This window comes from Agelaius phoeniceus, chromosome 29 (assembly GCF_051311805.1).
Source record: "Agelaius phoeniceus isolate bAgePho1 chromosome 29, bAgePho1.hap1, whole genome shotgun sequence".
In the NCBI taxonomy this organism is placed as follows: domain Eukaryota; kingdom Metazoa; phylum Chordata; class Aves; order Passeriformes; family Icteridae; genus Agelaius; species Agelaius phoeniceus.
Window position 1 is genome coordinate 1,947,751 of NC_135293.1, and position 18,129 is coordinate 1,965,879.

General features: G+C 40.0%; 1 protein-coding gene across 5 annotated transcripts in view; it reads right to left on the bottom strand.

Moving 5' to 3' along the window:
- The window catches only part of EPS15L1 (epidermal growth factor receptor pathway substrate 15 like 1), a 46,772-nt gene extending 29,125 nt beyond the window's left edge, over positions 1 to 17,647 (bottom strand). For 3 of the 5 annotated variants that reach the window (XM_054649899.2, XM_054649904.2, XM_077191484.1), the window contains exons 1-19: positions 17,530 to 17,647; positions 13,041 to 13,082; positions 12,737 to 12,826; positions 12,449 to 12,496; positions 11,701 to 11,796; positions 11,002 to 11,064; positions 10,063 to 10,188; positions 8,611 to 8,670; positions 8,040 to 8,276; positions 7,337 to 7,494; positions 6,737 to 6,893; positions 5,940 to 6,002; positions 4,809 to 4,894; positions 4,380 to 4,452; positions 3,723 to 3,884; positions 2,734 to 2,931; positions 2,314 to 2,478; positions 293 to 419; positions 133 to 183 (exon numbers count right to left, since the gene is read on the bottom strand). In XM_054649899.2, coding sequence (XP_054505874.1) covers positions 133 to 183; positions 293 to 419; positions 2,314 to 2,478; positions 2,734 to 2,931; positions 3,723 to 3,884; positions 4,380 to 4,452; positions 4,809 to 4,894; positions 5,940 to 6,002; positions 6,737 to 6,893; positions 7,337 to 7,494; positions 8,040 to 8,276; positions 8,611 to 8,670; positions 10,063 to 10,188; positions 11,002 to 11,064; positions 11,701 to 11,796; positions 12,449 to 12,496; positions 12,737 to 12,826; positions 13,041 to 13,082; positions 17,530 to 17,559 — 2,032 coding nt within the window. In that variant the 5' untranslated portion in view covers positions 17,560 to 17,647. Of the gene's footprint in view, positions 1 to 132; positions 184 to 292; positions 420 to 2,313; positions 2,479 to 2,733; positions 2,932 to 3,722; positions 3,885 to 4,379; positions 4,453 to 4,808; positions 4,895 to 5,939; positions 6,003 to 6,736; positions 6,894 to 7,336; positions 7,495 to 8,039; positions 8,277 to 8,610; positions 8,671 to 10,062; positions 10,189 to 11,001; positions 11,065 to 11,700; positions 11,797 to 12,448; positions 12,497 to 12,736; positions 12,827 to 13,040; positions 13,083 to 17,529 lie in introns of those variants that run through there. The other 2 variants (XM_054649902.2, XM_054649907.2) reach the window with 2 other exon arrangements.
- Positions 17,648 to 18,129: the final 482 nt, after the last annotated feature.

Consider the following 18,129-nt stretch of genomic DNA (forward strand, 5'->3'; position numbering starts at 1 on the left):
ACACCCTGTTGGGTTTCCATGCTCCCACATGCAAACCAAAAATCTGTAGCCAGGGAAACCTTTGTGTTTCCTTTGTGTTTGGCTACAAATTGTTTATACCACACCTGTCCTGTCTTTACAAAGGGCTGTTACCTGCTGGAGCAGGTGGCTGCTCTGCAAAAGGGTCGTGCTGGAATGGGTCACCTATGCAGAAGAGAAAAACAATTTGGTTTATCTACTATTTAGCAAGGTAAGTTTGTGAAAATATAATTTACTCAACAATTGATCTTCAAGGTCCTAGATAAGCACTTACTGCCTTTGAAGGGGTCTGCTCCCTTAAATGGGTCAGATTTGAAAGGATCTTCTGACTGGAATGGGTCTGTATGCAATTCTTGTGTATTATTGGTAAACATCAAGGCTTTATTCTTAAATGGATCATCCTAAAAATTAAGGAGAAACATCACAACAGCTTGTCATGATAAAAATAAAAATGCCCAGTTACCCATTAAGCAGAAATTGCATGCTATCTTGGTTCCTGTTTAACAGTCTTTAAAATTACTTCCTAAAGAACTTTCTGAATATGTGACTTCTGAATAAGTAATTACACAGCAGAAATGAATGTGTACCCCAGGGCTACACAGAACACCAAAAGATAACAGTACAAATAGCAATCAAATGTTAAACTGTTGCCCATATTAATATATTCAACTCTCAAATACTTTAATAACAAAAGCCAACCAATCCCAAACATCACACCATCAAAAAATTCTTCTCTGCCATTATAGCTCAGCTTCAGGTAAGACACTTATTTAAAAAGAAAGGATACAAAAATAATCTGTGGACTACAAATACAACAAATTACCACCAAGCAGTCAGATACTAGATTGCTTCTTGTTAACTCATCTTTGAGCTTAAAGCCCCAAACACTGATTTCCCATGACAAAGCACTTCATGCAGGAAGAGCCACCCCAGCATTTTGATGGCAAGAGCTTTCTCAGCAGGGGCCAAACCTACATTTGTCAAGTTGTAGAAAATACCCTGCATGAACAAGCAGCAAACTGAAGTTATGAAACCTCTTCATTCATCTGAATGCTAACCCTGGCTTGGGTCTTGTTTGGAGGTCTCTGCTGAAAGCCCAAGTGCAGGCAGCACCTGCACAGCAGAATTCCAGGGACACTGGGGGCCATCCCAGCACAAGGAATATCCAGAAATAACAACCCACTTACACCCAACACCAGAAAGGGACAGGATTTCTTTTATCCCTTTACAAGATGCAAATGAAAACATCCTAATTGATACTTCTCAGAACAGCAGGAGGGAGGTGGGGAGAGAAGGAAGAGGAAGGAAGAATTGAGAAACAGGAAAGTGGCACAATGGTTTAAAAAAATTGCTATGAACATAGACTGGTATTTTCTGCCAGTAAGTGGCTCCTAGGTTTTGCAAGAAAACATCTGGAAGTTTTCACTGGAAATTAAATATATTTATGCAAGCCATGCAAGCACAGAAATGAAGCATTAAGGAGTTTTAAGACCTTTAGTACATGTTTCTCAATGTACTGTTTTTATCTACACTGTTCTTCTTTTGAGCAGTTTGTTTTTACAGAGCAAGTGTAAAGTACTGCATAAAGGCAGCAATGGCTGGTAAATATTTACTAACACATTATAGATTCAACTTCATACTAAACCCACAGCAAATGCTGTGCTTACAACAGTTAAACATGTTTCTATAATGAGGAAGGGCCACATGGATGTGCAAGCAGAATCAAGCAAGTATGCAACTTCTTTCTTGTCATATTTAAGACAAAAAAGCTTAAAAACTAAAAGAAAATTCTTGTGTTTTAGAGGAATATTTAATACCCAAATCAACATTACATACCCAAAAGAAATTGATTTGAAAAATGTTTAAGAACTTGAAAGATTTTATGATTTGGGAAAAAAAAAATGCTGATTAAGTAAAAACATAATAAATGAGAAAGATGATGCTGGAATTATTTAAGCAAAAGAGAACCATCCTTTCAGAAAGGGAATATGAGATGTGTAATAAATACAGCTCAATGTAAAGCAGAAATCTGTAAAGCTTCCTTTGGAAATAAGAAGGAAATACATGAGAAAGGAAAATCTACAGCAAAAGAAGGTTTCACCTTGATAAACTGGAGACTAAAAAATGCAACACTAAACTGGAAATAAAGCCCCACCTCTGTCCTGAGACTGAACATGTGACAGGTTACAAATCCACAAGACCACGTGCCAAATACCAGCTAAACAATTCTTCAGGTAAGGTGCAAGTCAGAAGCTTAATTAGTGTCAAATATACTAAATAACAGTGGGGTTTTACCACAGCTCCATAACTGCTTCTTTCTGTCTGCCCAAGGCCTTCACTCATGTCTGCTAAATTTGTCAGACTCCCACCATGAATCCCATTGAGAGCTTCATTGTATTCTTCAATGCTCTTATTCATTTCCTGGTGGCTCTCTTGCAGCTGAGAGAGTTTACTTCTTGCCTGAGAGGGAGAAATGTTTTAGCATGTTACACACTTAAAAACACTGGCATTCTTACAGTCTCCTCAAACACTGGTGCCTGACAGCTGCATTTATCCCCAAGAGAATTGAATGCTTCCTAACTCAAACCAGGAATTTCCCCACCAAACACCAGTCAAAAAGGTTCATTTCATGAACCAGGATTTTTTCCTCCTCTGAAAAAATAATTTTTCAACTCGTTTCAAGAAGCAAAAAATGGTATAAAGTACAGGGAATACCTGGTTTATTTCTTCCTGGGTTGATTTTAAAGATTTGATTATTGTTTCAAGCTGCACTTTTCCAGCCTGGATGCTCTGCTCCAGCTGAGTCTCTTCTTGCTGCAGGCGATTCAGTTCTGCTTTTGCTCTGTTAAGGTCATCTTCCTGTAATTTTAAATCTGATTCCTGAGACTGAATCTGCATTTTTAGTGATGAAATCTGAAAGAACACAGTAGAAAAATCAGAGTGAAATTTGGAATAAATGGGACTTATTAAATGGTGAATTTACAATAAGTAACAGAAAGTGGTACAGCAACCTATCAACTACTAAGGAAAATCTTTAGAACCTAATATGAAGAAATGCATGCTGCTTCTGCTGTTGCACAAAATCCTTGATAAAAGCACATTCAATAAAACCTAGAAATACTATTTTAAATCAGAGAAATACCCCACTACTTATAAAGGTAATTAAAGGCTGTTTCCCAGATGTTCACCTTCAGAACCTGGCCCCATTCAAACATTTATCAAGCAGTTTAATGTTGATTTGAAGAGTTACAATTACAGAGTTGTTTATAACCTTCCTTATAGACTTTTCTTCTGTGACTTCTTTACACAGGAAGTTTCTACCTTAAGGTAAAATCCTCTTTTCACTGGCAATTGCATCCACCTGAAAACTCAATCCTGATGACGTTCAGGGTGACCAAAACCAGCACCACTGCCATGGACTGTCTCATGGGTTAGGACTACTGATTTGGCTGAATAAATGTTTCCTATATTCTCAGAACAACAATTCCTATGGAAAGGGACCCCTGGACATCATCAGGTTCAACCTTTCTCTTATGACCTTTAAGGAAGGTATTAAAGATGGCAAAATCCTTTCTTGGACCTCTGTATTTGTGTAAAAATTGCTATTTATGGTAAAAAAAAAAGTTTCTTTATTAAATAAACAGAATTTCCCTCAAGAGAAGATATTTTACTCTTGACCTGGTCCAAAATGAACATCCACTTACCACCTGTGTTTCTTCCTGGCATTTCTGCCTCACATCATTCAGCATATCTTTCAGTTTGGCTTTCTGCTGGTCCATCTCATCCAGGCGGTCTTGGGCATCTTGTTTTTGAGCCTCCAGCTCTTGCAAGTTACTTGTTTCCCTATCTAAATCATTTTGCAGCTCCTGAAGAAAATTCCACAACTTGTAACTCATATTTAGCTGAAGCATCAGCCACAGAGAAAGAACTTAACAAAATTCAGAATATTTTCTATATCATCTTGGCTACACCCTGCATTGGCCTGTTTGTATCTGCAGGAACTTGTGTGAGACATCAGGAAATAAATCACTGCTCACAAGAAGGAAAAGGGACTGTGACACAGAGCACACTGCATTGAGTGACCCTGATTATCAAAACCAAACTCTCCAAACATTGATTTCCTAAATGACATGTTAGTTAAACACTAACAAAAAAGACATTAAACTGCTCACATATACTATGCTTATATTGGCCAGCAGCAGATGAAAACACTTCTGATGGAGAACAGAAAAATGAATCTTTTTCTGCCAGGCAGAGGAAAATCCCAAGAAAGAAAGAATGATAGAACGACAGAAAAAATGCTAAATTGCTACATATGACTTAGATTAATATGAAATCCACTGATGATAAACAGTTTTTACCTGAACTTCATTGGTTTTCTGTCTGATTGATTCTTCCTTTTCCCTAATGTCCTGCTCCAGAGAGTATTTTTCTCTGTCAGATAAAGAAGAACATGTATTTGTGATTAGTTAAATAACACAACACACATGGAAAAATCAATTAAATATTATTCTGGAAACACCATGCAGACAAAAATGCCAGCCTGTACTCTCATGTATTCTTTAAAGGAGAAAAGGTGCATAAGTATCAATTATTCTTTGAGAAATGCCTTCTGTGCCCATCATCAATCTTCTGAAGTCACCTGATAGATCTGCAGGGTACCACTAGGAAATCCATCACCAATTAAAGCAACAAATAATGACAAAATGACTAAGAGAAAATAAACTAAGTACTACAGACTGACTTAGGTGCTGTACACCAAGACATTGCTAACAGTCCACAACTATTACCTCTGCAGCTGTGCAATCTCTTGGCTGATATCATCCAGCTCCTTCACCCCTGTAAATTCTCCTGATCCAACAGAACTTGCACTGTCCTGTTAAGAATGAAACAATCTATTAAAATGTCAAGTAGTAACAGAAGCTTTTCCTTTAACAAAGGCGGGATACAAAATCCTCATTATTTGCATTTGCAAAATTCCATAAGAGACATCAAATTATTCTGTAACAAGCAAGGAACATGCCCCACAATTCTGCTCATGAGGTAGGAGAATTGTTGATAGGCCTGTTTAACAGACAGGACAGTTGAACACACAGCAATGAAAGGACAGGCACAAGGCCAACAAGGAAATTGCAGAATTGGTAGAATTAAAATTCCAAACCTAAAACTTAGTTCTGCTCTAGTCAATAGTAAGGTTTACATGGACTTAATGAAATCAGATTGTAAGTCCAGTCTTCTAGAGCCCTGTCACAAATTAATGGCAATTTCTGCAATTATACCACATTTCCTGTGAGTTGTTTCTGCATTCATTCAAGCAGAGATCAGGGAAGATACAGAGGGCATCCCCTGCCTTCTAGATAAGTTAAGAAAGGATGTCAGCATTATGTACCAAACTGGTTGTTGTTGTTATTATAAAAAGGATAAACAGCTCACCACAACTGAGCAAAAACTGCAGCACTGACAAACCAGGAGACCTACAATTTTTATATAGCATTTCACAAAGAAGAAAGCAGAGTTTGCCTGCTCCACTGACTTTGAGACTTCTGTGATAACCACAGAAAGCTTGGCTTTATTAAACATTAAAAAACAAACAAGAACCCAACCAGCAAGCCAAGACCAGCAAGATGCATTCACTGGTCACAGCTGCAGAGAACCAGCCCAGGAGTAATTTCAACAGCACTGAGCTGCCTGTCCCAGAACTTCTGCCAGATCAATAAATCTCCAGTTATTGAAGGAACATCACCAGGCTGGCAGCCAGGGCTGGGCATTCCACATTGCTGTGACATTATCACCACACCAAGAGCAAGTGGCACAGAACTCAAGAGCAAAGACAGGCAAAGGTATAGAAATGAAAACTTGTTAGAAGTTACAAAAAGCAAACATTAGAAATGTGCATTCCTTTGGACACTGCAGTTACTCACACGCCGCATTTCTGTTAGTGCTGAGATCTCAGTTCCTACAGGGGTCAAGTAACCTGACAGAGTCTATAGGAAAAGGATATAGGAAAAACCTTAGGAGGACCATAGCAATAGCAATAACTAAAATATATTTAGAGTTCCAAAGGTTTCTGGTTAGGGAAGGCAAATAAAAGTAAAGAAAAACACAGTATCATTTATAGAAAAGGTGAATGCAGGGACATGACAGAAGTTATTTCCTCAGTTCAGTTGCAGAAGTGCACTGGCATGTTATCAAAGAAAGGAACAAAGCAGGGTCAGCAAAGGATCAGATGCTCAAGTAAAGGGGTATTAGCAGTGCTGGATACAGGACTGTGGACTGCTACAAAGGTTGAATCCCAGAAACCAGGAACTCATCACTCCTCATTTAGCCATTAAAAACTTTTATATTTCCATGGGAGTAATCTGGTGTGATCACAGTCAGGGACATGCTGCTCAACCAGCTTTTAATATTTGCTGTTACAAGTTCCCTGACTCAATCTTCTGTATGACAAAGGATTATCCTTTATGCTACATTTTTTCCAGCATTATTACTCCTTGGGTTATGGAAAATTTTACTGCATTTTTCTTTACTTACTGCCTTGGTTGTTAAAAAACTAGCTATATTTTCAAATGTTAAAAGAATTTTGTAAGAGGAGATAAGAAAAAATATTGGCAATTCTTTATCATAATACTAAAAAAAAAAACCCACAAAATTCATACTCAAAGCCCATTACTTTTAAAGCACATAAGTTGAGTGTATCTACAACAAATTGCTGACTTACCTGGATGGGTGTGTTCCTGTCTGAGGGAGGGATCATATCTGGAGTTAACACTTGTGGAGGATCAATCCCTTTGCTGACCTTCTGCTGAATGAGATACATGGCGAGTGCAAACTGGTCTTTGCTGAGCTTTCCCATCTGTCTCGTGTCTGCCAAAGACCTGATGAAAAACAGATCAACCTTACAAACAAGAAAATCTTATTTCTGCTCTACTAAAAGGTCTGAAATACATATATACATGTAATTTCTTTTTGGTTCATCCTCATCAGAGCTTAACTTATTCTAGTCAGATTTCCATAAACAGAGCAGTATTTTATTACACATATTTAACTGAACAGAGAAGTGTTAGTCTGAGAAAATGTTTAGAGCACTAGAACTTCAAAAGACAATCACAATTCACAGACTGACCTATTGCCCCCCTCCCAGAGAAGCAAAGGGAGTATTTATTTCTCCCTTAATTTTCCATATAGTCCACATATTACAGTATGTGGACAAGTAAAAGAAGTTGGGGTTTTTTTGTTTATTTTAATGTTAGAATCACATTCTGAATCTGAGTTCCTAGATCAGCAAGCTACAGAAGCACAGCTAGCACAGAATTCTTACCATATATGTGCTAGGAGATTCTGAGATAGACCTGAATGCATAAAAATGTCCTTTACTTCTTGGCCACTCACAAACCCATCCATGTCTGTGTCTGTTTTTAGGAAAATTTCATCATATCGAACTTTTTCAGACACTGGTACCACCCAATTAACAGCTGGCTGCAAAACAAAGGTTGGCATTTCAAAAGAACAGAAATGGTTTCTATGAACACACTAAGTATAAATGACATTATCCAGAGCTGGGTGTGCTGAACATCTTGCATACTCCAGTCTGACTAGTAAACAAGTGTTTTCATTGCATGTTTTAACTTCACACTTTTTATCTGAATAAAAACACTGATAAACAGCTATTCATCAGTTGAAAAGCATTAATTCTTTGGAAATACAGACCCAATTAGGCATATAAAGTCCTCACACTAATAGCAGGAGATTTAGAAGCAGATTAATGATTTCTTTGGTATTAAAGCAGATACACAAACAAAACCTTTCTACGGTTCCACTTTCTACATAAAGTGAAAATTCCCCCTAAGATTTTCTACCTTGTGGTCACCAATGTTCTTCCAAGCTTTACCATTCTCATTTCACCCTCTCCACCCAAATCACCCAAACACACACGAGGCAGAAATCAAAAAATGTATTTCTTTTTTCCTACAGCTTACAAATCCACAAATCTAGAAGAATAAGAAAGAAAGAAAGATGTGTACCTGTGCTGGTTTGATGCTGTGCTTGGGAGACAAGCTCCCTATGCTGTTCAGGCTGGTGCCACTGCCATGGGATGGGGTGGAACGGAGGCTGTCTTTGGGGGGAGGACTTGCAGGCAGAACAGGGACTGCACCAGGAAACACTGATGGCTTCTTTCTTTTAGAAGGTGGTATGAGAGAAGGGGGCAATTGTGAAGGAACTGACTCTTTCTCAAGAGCTCTATAAACCAAATGCATTGCCTGCAAAGGCAAAAAGGTCAGATAACATTCACAATTATTAGAAAAAGCAACAAGATCTTGCTGTGTCAGTCATTTATGTATTAGTAAAACAAAGACAGTAAGACTAGAAATGTAAACCAGAGCCATTAGTTTTGAATGTAATTCCAACAAGTTTAATCTTGACACAGGCAAGAGTCAGCAGGTGGACTTGAGGAAGGTCATGAAATAGCTCCATGTGAACAATTTAGATTAGAACAGTTGGCTGTAGCACAGAAAGCTGCAAAGCTCTTGAGAAAGAAATGAGCTATTTGTTTTGACAGATTAGACAGTGAATTGGGAATTTAAAGCAACCTACCACAGCAAATTCATCCTTGTCCAGGTGCCCATCTTTATCAATATCACTGAGATCCCAGACCTACAGCAATTAAGATTAAAAAATGATTTGCAGACCAAGTTACACTTTATGTATTCATTGTATTAACATGCCCCCTAAAGACTCCTCACAGATTTTGGTGAAGATCATATTAGTTACACCACCTATCTAAAAATTCTCTGATGAAACAGACTGGATTAGAGTTTTCTGGCCACATGAATCAACACTGGCTCTAACAAATTCTGGCTGCAACTCAGGCAGGTTTTTCATCATTCTATGATGCAACTACAGAATCATCAAACTGAGTAAAAGCACTCAGAGGTGGCTTTCAGCACTGCCCAGAGGGTGTGGGCTAGCAGATCATTCCAATTCCTAGCAAGAAAATTCAACGGAAAATTCAATATATTTCTAATTCCTATTCCATTCCTAGATGATCAGGGTTTTCTACTAAAAACTAAAACCATGTGCAACTCCCTCTGCCCCCCTGAATTTCCTGTTGGAGAGAATTTAAGCATTTATCAATGCTTAATTTAGTTCATTAATAGGTGAGGCACAGCCAATGAAACTTGCAGAAGATTTAGAGATACACAAAACTTTGTGAACTCCAGCACAGCCCTGTTCCATCATCAATATGACCTGGGGACAGTGGAGTCCACAAAAAGCCAAGACTTGAGGCTCAGTTGTGAGAACTCTGCTTTATCACTGGACCCTTGACACATTTAAGCTCCTTGATTGGACCTTTCTCCATTTCCTCAGTGCCTTATCTTGTCCACAAATTTTTCTGGAAGAGGCCAAAGTTTCCTGAATTTCTATTGTGACAATAACAAGATAAAATCCGAAGCCTTTCGAGACTTCTCAATACTCAAGTACAGAATTAAAACAAATCATACTTAGATTTTGTAGATAATACAGAGCAAGAGGCTCTTCTTCCTGAAGAGATAAAAGTATGTAATGCAGATAGAACTCTGACACAGAATGTGCTCAAAAATATCAAGAGGAAAGAAAAACCAACCTGGCAATTTGCACTATGAATAAAGGAGGATGTTTTAAGGGATTTTCCTGTACAAACAGAGGATGGATTTCATGGTATATCTAATAACTCCTATTTGTAAAAATGACAAAACAGCAGAATCTAATGTCCTAACAGCTATTATGATTCAGGAAAGCTTTTTCTTGTTTTTAAACAACCAAAATCAAATTTCCACTTGTAAATGAAGAGAGACACAATGAAGCCAATCTACTCTAGGGTTGAAATTACTACTCTTACTCTTATTTCTAAGTGGAAGACTTCAGAGTCTTAATGTTCTTGCTTTATAGCATGCACATGATGCAAAATCTCAGCCAAAACCTGATCTCTGTTGATAAATTACATTTTTAACATTGCAATTATGAGAAGCTAAATAGAGACAAGCTACATCTAAACAACTTACTTACCCTTCCAAGGATATCAAGAGGTAGCTTTGAATTCATCAGTACTGGTTTTACTTTGTCTCCTGAAAGTAAACCATTTACTGGCAAAAGGCTTTCAAAAATACCATCAAACTTTGCTTTTTCTTCCACCTAGTTGGTAAGAAATAGTCTGAATAAGTAAAAAAGTGTGTCTGTGTGAGTAATGAAAATGAGATCTTGCAAGAAATTAAGACTGGTCAGTAATGTACTCATCTTAAATTTCCAAGCTTTCTTGCAAGTGCCACTGTATTGTATTTAAATGTAAACCCATAGAGAAAGCTTTGAAATTAGGCTCCTAAATTTAAAAGTTATGGCAGCTGGGAGATTTTACCATGTAGCAGACAAGGGGTGCTTCTGTTTTAAAGTAACTTTGATAAACTCTATAGAACTAAAACTTATTCCTCCCACTTTAAAGTACATATAACTATAAGTTTTTTTATTAAATTTCTAGCTTTTGGAAATGTTTGGAGTTGAAAATTACCTAAATATAAATATCCCCACACATACATCAAAAATTATTTTTTCCAAATTATAGATATAGCTTGTATCATTGAATAGCAATTAGAAACTAGGAACTCAAGCTTTAAATTAACAGCTCAGACTGGATGTGGTGAAACACTTCACTGTTCCCAGTGGGGTTCCTTTATACAAACAAAGTGCCTAATTGTAGGATTCTGGAAGAAATCCAGGCAGAAGATTAAAATTCATTTTCTTAAAAACATCCCACCAGAGGTTGTCAAAGGGTTGTTTAATACTTATTGCATATCTAAAACTACACCTTGGTGTGCTCTGCTGTGCACAGAAAGGGAGGACTTCTGAAATGGGAAATACATTTGATCTAAAACTCTCTCACTGAGAAAATTACACACAAGAAAAACATTTACTTCTAAAAAATGGATGGAATGTGTTTTCTTTTACACTTACCCTAACAGCCCAGTGAGTCTCTGTTGAGGGTGGTGTGATCAGTAAAGGACTGCTAGTGTCATGCTAAAAATGAGAAAATGGTTTATTTATATATATATATATACATTTATATAAATAGATAAATATACATACTTCTGTCTCTAGTACTTATTAATTGCACTGAGTTTGAGATGGTTATAGACATGAAGCTTAACTACACTGAGGAAAACTGAGGAAAACAGGCTGCACATGTACCTAAACAGAAGTCACACTCATTTATAGCATTCCAGTACTTGGGTAAGGACATCCAGTAGATGCATTCAGTGTCCAAAGACAGAACCAACACAAGCCAAGGAGGTTCTGCAGCAGCCAGTGCAGGGCAAGGCTGCAGCAATGCCTTTTACTACTCATTCCTACTACTCAGCCCCAAAATAATCTTTTTTTGTTTCCTTTTTTTATCATGAATTAAGAGTTTAGCCACATCAGCTTCCTGACCAAGCTGACCAGACTTAAACTCACCCTGTCTGACTCTTGCAGGCCAGGAAGGGGCTGGTTTCTTGTCACTCAGCATGACAGGACTGTGGCAGCCCTGGCTGCTGTGCCCTAAGGAAGCGTTTGACAGCAGCCTGAACCATGACATTTATAAAACACAAAATCATTGCAATGTTCCAACTGAATTCTCATACAACACAAACCTGCATTGAAGAGGACACTACTCACAAATTTAGGAGGGGGCAGAGTCAAATTCAGACTGCTCAGGTTGACGTCGTGGCCGTTCTGTGCGCACGCGACGAGGCGCAAGGCGACGTAGAAACCCTGCAAGCAATTGGGCTGGCAATTAAAAACCAGCTGCAATCACAAAAAATAAATAATCCCCTTGCCATTTATACCAACACTGGGTATGTGCAACTCAGTAAAAAAAAACCCCACGTGTACAACCCCATAATGGCAGCAACCCCTTTGCTTTTAAGGATGAGTCCAGAAAAGTTTTATAGTGACAGGAAGCAAAGAGGGGAAAACTGGAAGTTAGTTGTTCATAAAAACTCTCTCCTAATTAAATACAACAGTTTTTCTTAAAAATTAGTAGTGTTTTGAAAGAGTTCGTTTGTAACTTGCTATTTTGTACTCCAAGCCATTTTTAGTAAAAAAAGCTAAATTTTTTCATGCACAAAAATTTTCTAAAATCAAATCATAGTTTTCATTTGTGACTCAATGACTGTGTACCTACACATACACACACCAACTATTTACAAAACAAAAGAGATCCAGAAAATTAGAATCAAACTTCTCCTGCAGCCTCCCTGAGTAATACACTTGGATATGAGCAGTGCTGGGGAAAAAACTCATTTTGTAAACAAAAACAACCCTGAAAAAGATGAAGGTAACTACTGATGGTACCAGGGCTTGATCAAAACAAGGCTAATCTGGGAAAGGTAATACAGGAAATCTACATGAACATTTCAATTACCTGTTTATCTAAGTATCCTTTACCCTCTGGGTCAGCCAAATCCCATATCTGTGGAGATAGAAAATAAAAGCTGCTGTGAATTTCAAAGAAAACTTGAGCTCAACAGTTCCTACTCTATGTCTTCTTAAAGTGTTCGTGCAGCTTTCAAGGAATGACAAACAATGTTACTGAATTGTCGAGTTAACAACAAAAATGTTACACAAAAACCAAATTTTATTTTTAAATTTTTCCTTTCACTTAAAAGAAGTGTAAAGACAAGTACTGCATTATCCAATTCCTTCAACTTACTTTTCCAAGGATGATATCAGAGAGACCAGATTTTTTAAGAAACAGAGCAGCTTCACTTGCCCCAACTCTCCCTGTGTACGTTGGATCTACCTGAAGGAGAAAAATTAACATTTAATTGAAACATGGCTGTTGTGAAAGCAGATTTAAGAAATGCAATCTCGCCTCTAGGTCAAAAGGAGTTACAGGAACTGCATCAGCACTGAGAATTCACACAGTTTTAGCACTGCAATGGGGAAAAGAAAGAGAAGGAAATGTTGGGGAAGAAGAAACTGCACTTTGTTTTAACTTGTTTTTAAGAACATACCTGTTTGTAATATGTTTCATATATTGGATTCCCAGTAGAAAACTGAAACACAAGTAAGAAAACAGAATAAACAACAATCAGAACTGATAGGAAAAGAAGCATACAGCACTTTGTGTATTACTGCTATTAAGAACCTATAATAGTGTGTTAATGTGCTGTGTTACAAACTGGACACTTGAATTTCAAGTGTGGATAACAGTGATCCACCAAGAGCACAGAGCACTGTCATCTCTCAGAACTTCTCATCATCAGGATTCCTGCCTCTCCTCACACTTCTACTTAGTGACACTACAAAGGGATAAGGTTTTGAAGAACAGCTTTGAATTATTTGCTGAAGTATTTCAGATCTCAGATGAGAAGGACTCATAACAAAGGTCCAGCTTTCACCACAACGCTCACCTGACTACCAACTGCACCAAACACATCCTTGGAGAATGCTTTCAACAGACAATTACACACACACACAGGGCCTGTGTTAACACATTTTCAAGACTAGGATCTTAAACTGAAACGGAGTAAACAAAAAACCAAAGCAAACAAAAAAAGAGAAAAAAACAACAACAAAAAAACCCCAAACCAAACAAAAAAAAAAGGAAAAAACAAACAAAACAAAACAAAAAAAAAAGACCCAAACCAAACAAACAAAAAAACCCCAACCCAAATATATGTGTATATGTATATATATGTGTGTATAAATATATATGTGTGTGTATATATATGTGTATATATATGTGTATATATGTATATATATGTGTGTGTATATATATGTGTATATATGTATATATATGTGTGTATATATATATGTGTATGTATATTGTGTATGTATATATATATATGTGTGTGTATATATATGTGTGTGTGTATATATATATATATATATATATGTGTGTGTGTGTATATATATATATATATAAAATGAATGGCAAATTAACAACTCTCACAATTCCCTGACAACACTTTTGGAGGATTTCAACTTGGTGTAACCACTGCATTACACAAAAGCTACAGACCCTAGGAAAGCCCAGCCTTTTCAGGGTCCTAAACAAGCAGATCCCAGCTCTTCTTGCTGACATTCCAAGCAAATGGCAGCTGGAATGCCAAAAGATGCAGAAAAAGCCCCAAAATCCTATTTTCTCACACATCTCCTAGAGTTGCCATGGGATTTCTAACCCTGGGCAAGTCATCCCTCCCCACTGTTCTACCCAGCCTCAATGCCAAGAGCAAAACCAATCTGGTCAAAACCAGGTCAGTCCTTAGAGCACTGAGAGGCCTTGAAAAGAAAGCACCAAAACAATTCAATAAAGATGTCAATGAGCAAAACACAGAGATGGCACAAATCCTGCTTGGGATAACCACTCCCCACCTCCAGGACAGCAGCCAGACACCTGAAAAGGAGCATTGCACACTAAGTCCCATCACTGCTATGTCCCCTCCCAAATGTCACCTTCCTCCTTGTTCTCCTCATGGATTTCCACATGTTCTGCTTACTCTGAGAGGAAGGAAGGCAGGAACATGATGAAAGAAAAGACCAATGAAGAACTTGAAAATTTGATTTTACACCAAGAGAACCTTCTTGTGAGTTTACAATAAACATGCTAAATCTTCATTTAAGGAGCTATCCATAACAACTGAGCAGAGCACAAGCAAACACTGACTCTCTAAAGATTACAGCTCTATTTGGATAGAAAAATCCTGCATTTTCAGAACAGTTTCCTAAGCATCTTAAACATACTTCACTTATATCCATCAACAAAATAAGCTGCTGCACTTTCCAGCCTCAGCACCCTCTGGAAGCTCTCGCTCTCCCTGATGGCAGACAGGATTTCAGAAGGATGCTGCAAACATAACTCATAAATGGGACTGTTCTTTGTGCTGGCATGTAAACAAGCAGCACTATAAGCATTGTGTTCCTGTCCAAGCAGGAAACACATCATTCAGAGAAAAGGTGGAAGTAGGAAATAGCCTGTTCCACTCTGAATAAAACCACGTTTTCAGCCAACTCTCACCAAACTGTGCACCTCTTGTTTGTCAGAAAGCTCAGACAAGAGAGTCAAGCACCAACCACAAGCTCCTCTAACTGATGCAGTGAGTGACCTAGAGCATGCAGAGACTGCACTCAGACCAAGATTCAGAGCAAACTGCTCCAGCAGCAGGACTGAGTGATCTCATGCCATCAGCAGACACTCCTGGCACCCCCAACTGATATTGTCAGCCGTGGCATGGAGCTGACTTACCTGGCAGAGGTGGCAGGAAGCCAGGCTGATGTGCTTCAATGCTGTGAAATTTCTTCCACAGCAAATTATTCACCCAAGCACTGCTGAAAAGCACCTCAAGATCAATCCTCTACTTGCAGAATTTTACAAAGGTTCAGTCTTTCTGACCAATTTACCTAAATGACTGCATCTCTGTGATGAAGCAGACCGGACAAAACGGGTTCAAGTGATAAAAATAGCACAGCTCTCTATCTACCCACCACTACGTGTGATGACATCACCATCATCCAAGAGGATTCTGTAATTTGGTGACATCTGCTCATGAAGGACCAACCCAGGACTGTCAACGCTGGCAGGGACAAAAATTTTGAACCTGTTAGAGAGGTTCAGTTTTACCAAGAGTTTATCCACCCCGTGGTTCCTATGCCTGCTCTATACTCCCCAAAACATCACAATTAATTCTCTTTCCTGAAGTCATCTCCGGGTCACGAGGATCTCTGGATCACATTAATTATTTGAAATGAAGTATTATTATGATAATGATAAATGATTAAATTTAATTAATATTAATTAAAATATTTTAAGCTGCTTGAATTACCCCTACTCTTTGCAGCTCTTAATCTGTTGGTATCAATAGTTTTATTTTACAGCTTTCTGAGTGGACGTGCCTCCATGTTACAACACACATACCCTGTCCTACTCTGTCTAATTCTATTTCTGGCATTTAATTAACACACATGTCCTTAGTAATCACAAAACTGAGGCTCTTAGAAGAGGAAGTTTATTACCTTAAAGGAAATTCTGTTTACAGCTAGATTACTCTTGACAGTTCAATTTACAAAAACAAGTTTTAGAACTACAATGCTTCCACTGAATTAGTTGGAAAATACTATATAAAAATAACTGATATGTTTACAGAATGTGGTCTTAGTCCCCCTAAACATAACATTTTCTATCAAAAGGAATACCATTGATGCCAGACTCAAAGACCAATGAGAATTTAAACTAGAGAAACTGGATTTCCAGAGTAAGCATTTGATAATTATTTGATTTTTACCAATGTATTATAGAATTTCACAACTACAAACCCTTTCACATCCAGAGTTTATCTGACTTACATATTTTGCACCACATTAACCACTTGAAATTTTCTGATAACAGTTTGTGCGCACATGGATGTTTTCAGATGTTTCTGAATATGTTCACTTAATCAAACCAATGTTAATCAGAAGCTAACAGCAGTGCATGTTCTTAGTAAGACACGCAGGAAGTTATGTTACCCAAGCACCACATAACTCCACTGAGCGATACATTTTTAGAGTATCACAACCCAAAGATCATTATTAAAAGGAAATCGATCTATTTAAATAATCTGAACTACTAATAGGAGTCATTCAGAATGCCTGACTGGCCTAGGCACAGTATAGAAAATAGTTTTGGTTTCAAGACGTTGAAGGTAGCGGGGTGGTGTTGCTTTTCTTTTGCTTTAAAGCAAATAAGTACACTCTCTTGACATGGCTATGGAAAATAATAAACAGCGATCACACTGCTTAGGCTTGAACTATTTGGGTGAGAAATCAAATTAAAAAAAAAAACTTGTAACAACAGAAATCAACCAAGGGATCCTAAGCATTCAAGCAGAGCTGGAAACAGCCTCTCCCAGGGCTCAGGACACGCGCCCCGTCCCCTGCCCTGCAGGAGCTTCTCCTCCTCCTGACAGGCGAGCACGTCCCGCTCATGGCTCAGCCCCTTGCCGGTGTCCCCGCTCCCCACGCACCTCCCGAACGCCCCACACGGTCACGGCACCCCGTCACAACAGCTCAGCAGTTCCAGGCGGCATCACCGCCCGGTACGAACAGGAAAACGGGCTGACGTGCGGAGCACCAGCCGTGTCCCCTCCAAACCCCTGGCCCACGGTAATCCCGGCGGCTCGGCGTGGGGAAGCGCCAGGAGACCCTCAGCCCCTCCCCAGGGACGCAGCTCCGGGGCCTCCATGAGGGGAGGGCGGCGGCGCAGCTTGCGGCCCCCCCAGCAGCGCCCGCCGCGGTCCTGGGGCACGGCGGGGGCCGCTCGCCGCCCTTGCCCCGCCCGGGTCCCGCTCCTCGCCGCGCCCCGACCCTTATTCCCCGCGGGCCGAGCCCCTCCCGGCACGGGGCCTGTAACCCAGCGCCAATTCCAGCCCGGCTGCACCCGGCTACGATGCAGCCCCGCTGCCGCTCCCCGCGCCCGCCCGGCCGCCGGTGCGGAGGGCCGCGCGTCCCCGGCAGCCCCGGTACCTGCTGGCTGAGGGGGATGAGCGCCGCCATCTTCCTCCCGCTGGGTCGGGCCGCGGCCGGGGCGGAGCGAGGGGCGGGAGGCGGCGGCCGGGCCGGGCCGGGCGGGCCCGAGGAGGCGGTGGCGGCGGCTGAGGAGGTGCTCGAGACCCAGCGGCCGCGGCTTTATCGGGGCCCGGCAGGCGCTCCTCGGCGGCGGTTACTGCGGTCCACGGAGTCACCCAATCCTTTAGAACGGAAGAGACTTCCCAGGTCATTGAGCCCAGCCTTTGGCAGATCACCGCCTTGTCCACTGTCGCTCCTTAAACACCTGCAGGGACAGGGACTTCACCACCCTGCCCAGCTCCCTGGGCAGCCACATAACCCCAAAGCGAGCGAGGTTTGAATGGAGCTCAGTGGGCCGCGAGTCCCACGTCCCTGCTCCAGCAGGGCCATCCCAGAGCACACGGCACAGGATTGTGTCCACACAGTTCTGGAATATCTCCGGTGAGGGATTGCAGTCTGTTGCAGTGCTCCGTCACTGCGCAGCAAAGTTTTTCTCATATTCAGGTGGAATTTCTTGTCATCAGTTTCTGCCTGCTGCTTCTTGTCCCATTGCTGGGC